The sequence below is a fragment of the Aspergillus welwitschiae genome (assembly GCF_003344945.1).
Source record: "Aspergillus welwitschiae strain CBS 139.54b unplaced genomic scaffold BDQ94scaffold_254, whole genome shotgun sequence".
NCBI lineage: Eukaryota > Fungi > Ascomycota > Eurotiomycetes > Eurotiales > Aspergillaceae > Aspergillus > Aspergillus welwitschiae.
The window spans coordinates 1-3,008 of record NW_020798948.1 but is presented as its reverse complement, the minus strand read 5'-3'; the positions used below and the strand labels follow the sequence as shown (position 1 = coordinate 3,008).

Below are 3,008 nucleotides of genomic sequence, written 5' to 3'. Positions count from 1 at the left end.
ATCGACGGAACGGAGATTTCATGGGCGGCGCGCAGTCGCCTCCTGCGACAGCAGCAGAGGGCAATGATATATTCGATATGCTGAACCTACCCAGTGACTACCAGACCACAGCAGCGCTCGAGGCAGCCAAGAAAGACGTTGAGCCCAGATATCATCAAGGGCTTGAGACCATGTCACAATACCGAGTTCCCGGCTCCATCAACCCCGCCGTTACGCCGGATATGGGTAAGATAGCTCTTGTCGTCCGGGCAGGTCAAGCCGTGGTGAGGGGAGATCTTCTCGAGTTTCTCGACAAATACCTTGTGGGCTGGTTAAAAGAAGGTCTTTGGCAACCATTGTTAACTCACCCCGTCGTGAGTGCACTCTCCATGCAGTGCGCGGACCTGGTCGAGGCGGAATTGTACGATGATCGAATGGCCAACATCCTCATGCGGCGTTTGGCATGGGTGCGCCTGTACTACTGGCACGATGAGCAGATGAAAGCCAGTCCTCGGAAGCTAGAACCAGGTGTCGGCCTTGAGACCCAAGCTGCAAACCTATGCCTCCAAAAGGCCTACGTGAATTGGGAGCAATGGAGTCAGGAGGACAAACAGACCGCACGCGACAAGTTCCACGCCAGGAAGCGCGTCGGACGACGGTGGTGCGAGCTCATGCAGTATCTTGGCCCGGGTATCTTAATCACGTGTGGTGCAGATATGGACGCTCATATGTAAGTCCCGAGCCTGCGACCACACCAGTGGGTATTGACCAACGGCGTCAAAATAGTCACAATTTCCCTCACTGGGGCACACATGCCGTTGCTCTATTCGTGCAGAGATGCCTTCCGAATACGTATCAGGTTCCCCGCCACTTTGAGACGGTGGCCAAAATATTCATCCAAAGAGGGAACATGGATGACACAACTTTCCAAGACTGGCGCAGTAAGCTGGACGAAAACCTGGTGAGGAAAGCAATAAAGGAAGTCAAAGGGGAAATTCAGTCGTCGGACTGGTTGTATAACCCTACATTGCACCCAGACGAATATCTCAACTCCACCATGTTTATCAGGGAAGCCTTGGCATCCAAATAGATTGGATAAGGAGCAGACAGCCGCGCTTTCAACCCGGAGAATGAGCCAAACCAGATGTCTGTGTAGATGTTGCTATAGGATCCCAATGATCTTGCTCCTTGCGAGTATCCCATAGAGCACCCCCATTGCCACAATGTCGCTTCAAAGCGTAGTGTCTGAGAGAGCATCCTCGTGTCATTCTGGGCAGTAGGCTGGGCTTCCCACACAGGAGAGCAGGCTCGGCGTCTAAAAACAGGAAGTGCAGGCATGCGTGGAAGGTAATGGAATTTGTTACAGCACTTTCCGACCACCAGCATACACTCCTGACGGAGTGTGGTGAAGAAAGGTAGCAGACATGTTCAATGACTCTGCATTCTATCAAGTACATTCGATTAGGGATGTAGTAATACAGAAATGCTAATGACTCTGAAGCCGTCAGTAAGTATTCTCATCTGTACTTCCAGGTCAGGTCAGCATTGTGTACAGTTCGGCCAAGGAACTATGACGATGCAGCTTCCAGTCAACTTCTGGATCACATACAAAGTACAGCAGAGATTTCTTCCACAAAGACGCAGCTCTATAATGGAAGGTCTGGGGAGGAACATTGATGACTAACTGTAGATGTGTTGCTTATATAGTTAACTAGTTGCTACGACACTAAATACTTATACAAGCTTATGTACACCTTCAATCTTCATAATCCCTTGTAGTCAACATCATACCTACACAGAGGCAGCGATCATAATCAATTCAGGCCAGGCCAAGGCGAGGCGGAGATGCCTGATCAAGCAACTGACATGCATAACCAGAGTCACTATTCACTATTTTACACAGATCATCGAGCAAGCCGTACGTCTGCTGGACATGGACCGAGGAAGAAGACATCCCAGTCCAGTGGAGGTATTCCTCTCGCAGCAGTCTTCGAACCTTGCATTTCTGTACCTTCCGGAAAGTATGCCCTTCCTTTTGGGAGAGGAGGTACAGTATTGGAAGGGGACTCTTGTCTGGGCCTACTGCTCTCCCGCCAAGCGGCCAGCTGGATCATTGGCAGGGTCACCGTAGTATGTCGGGGTTCACTAGGTGACAAATCAGCGTGGTAGGCCTCACCACCACGACTACGTGCGAGTGTCCCGTGCATCGGCCATGGTAAACAGACCTTTTTCTCTAGTTTCGTTGTCTACCGACGAGTAGTGGCGGGCTATGTCTGGAAATCGACGCCGCAACGACAAGAGCGGGTCCGTCGGTTCAGGATCCGTGCGGCCAATACAAGTGCATAGACCGTCATGAGAAGGTTCTCAGTAAGTTCCAGTGCTCTTGCTCCAGGAATGGCGCAACTACTAATGCAAGTGAACAACTACGGTGGATCTGGTTTATTCTGTGTTCGACCCCCGGCCTCTCCCCCTTCCTTTTGGTGTGGCATGCCGATATTTTAGCTTATAGTCCTTACTCTTGCATGTTAGCCCTTCTTTGATCGACAGACAAAGATAGAGAGGGCAGGAAAGAAGAACTTACTGTAAGGTCAGTTTCAAGAACGATAAATACCTGTTGGTCCCCTCCTCGCTTGTCCATGGTAGAGAATCCTGGGGCGGTCAGCGTGCAGAACGATTATACATTGTCGGTATTTTGATATTCCTCACTCCAAGATCCTCTGTGCGAGGATACTGCCTGAAAATGCAACTTCACACACTTCTTACATGCAGTATTGCTCTGTTTGTTGCAGCCCTAGCCACACCAGTGGCGGAGACCCCTGTAGAGAATCGCTTGGAATACAAAGACAGATGCGCAAGCGATGGAAGCCTGGGTTGGTGTATGCCAGGTTACTATTGCAAGGTACGTGAGCAGCACTCCCGCTAATCCCGAGACCATAATCACCCACACTGATACCTTCCTAGCAAGGACTGACCGACCGGTATGGGAAATGTTGTTATGAGGGTTCCGGTTGGGCGAGATGCTGATTGAC

General features: G+C 50.6%; 1 protein-coding gene across 1 annotated transcript; it reads left to right on the top strand.

The window, feature by feature from the left end:
* Positions 1–1,794, top strand: BDQ94DRAFT_155969 (uncharacterized protein). Its single transcript, XM_026768567.1, has 2 exons — positions 1–709; positions 766–1,794. The coding sequence occupies exons 1-2, from the start codon at positions 21–23 to the stop codon at positions 1,067–1,069; spliced, it is 993 nt and encodes a 330-aa protein (XP_026619152.1). The 5' UTR covers positions 1–20; the 3' UTR covers positions 1,070–1,794.
* The last annotated feature ends 1,214 nt before the right edge of the window (positions 1,795–3,008 follow it).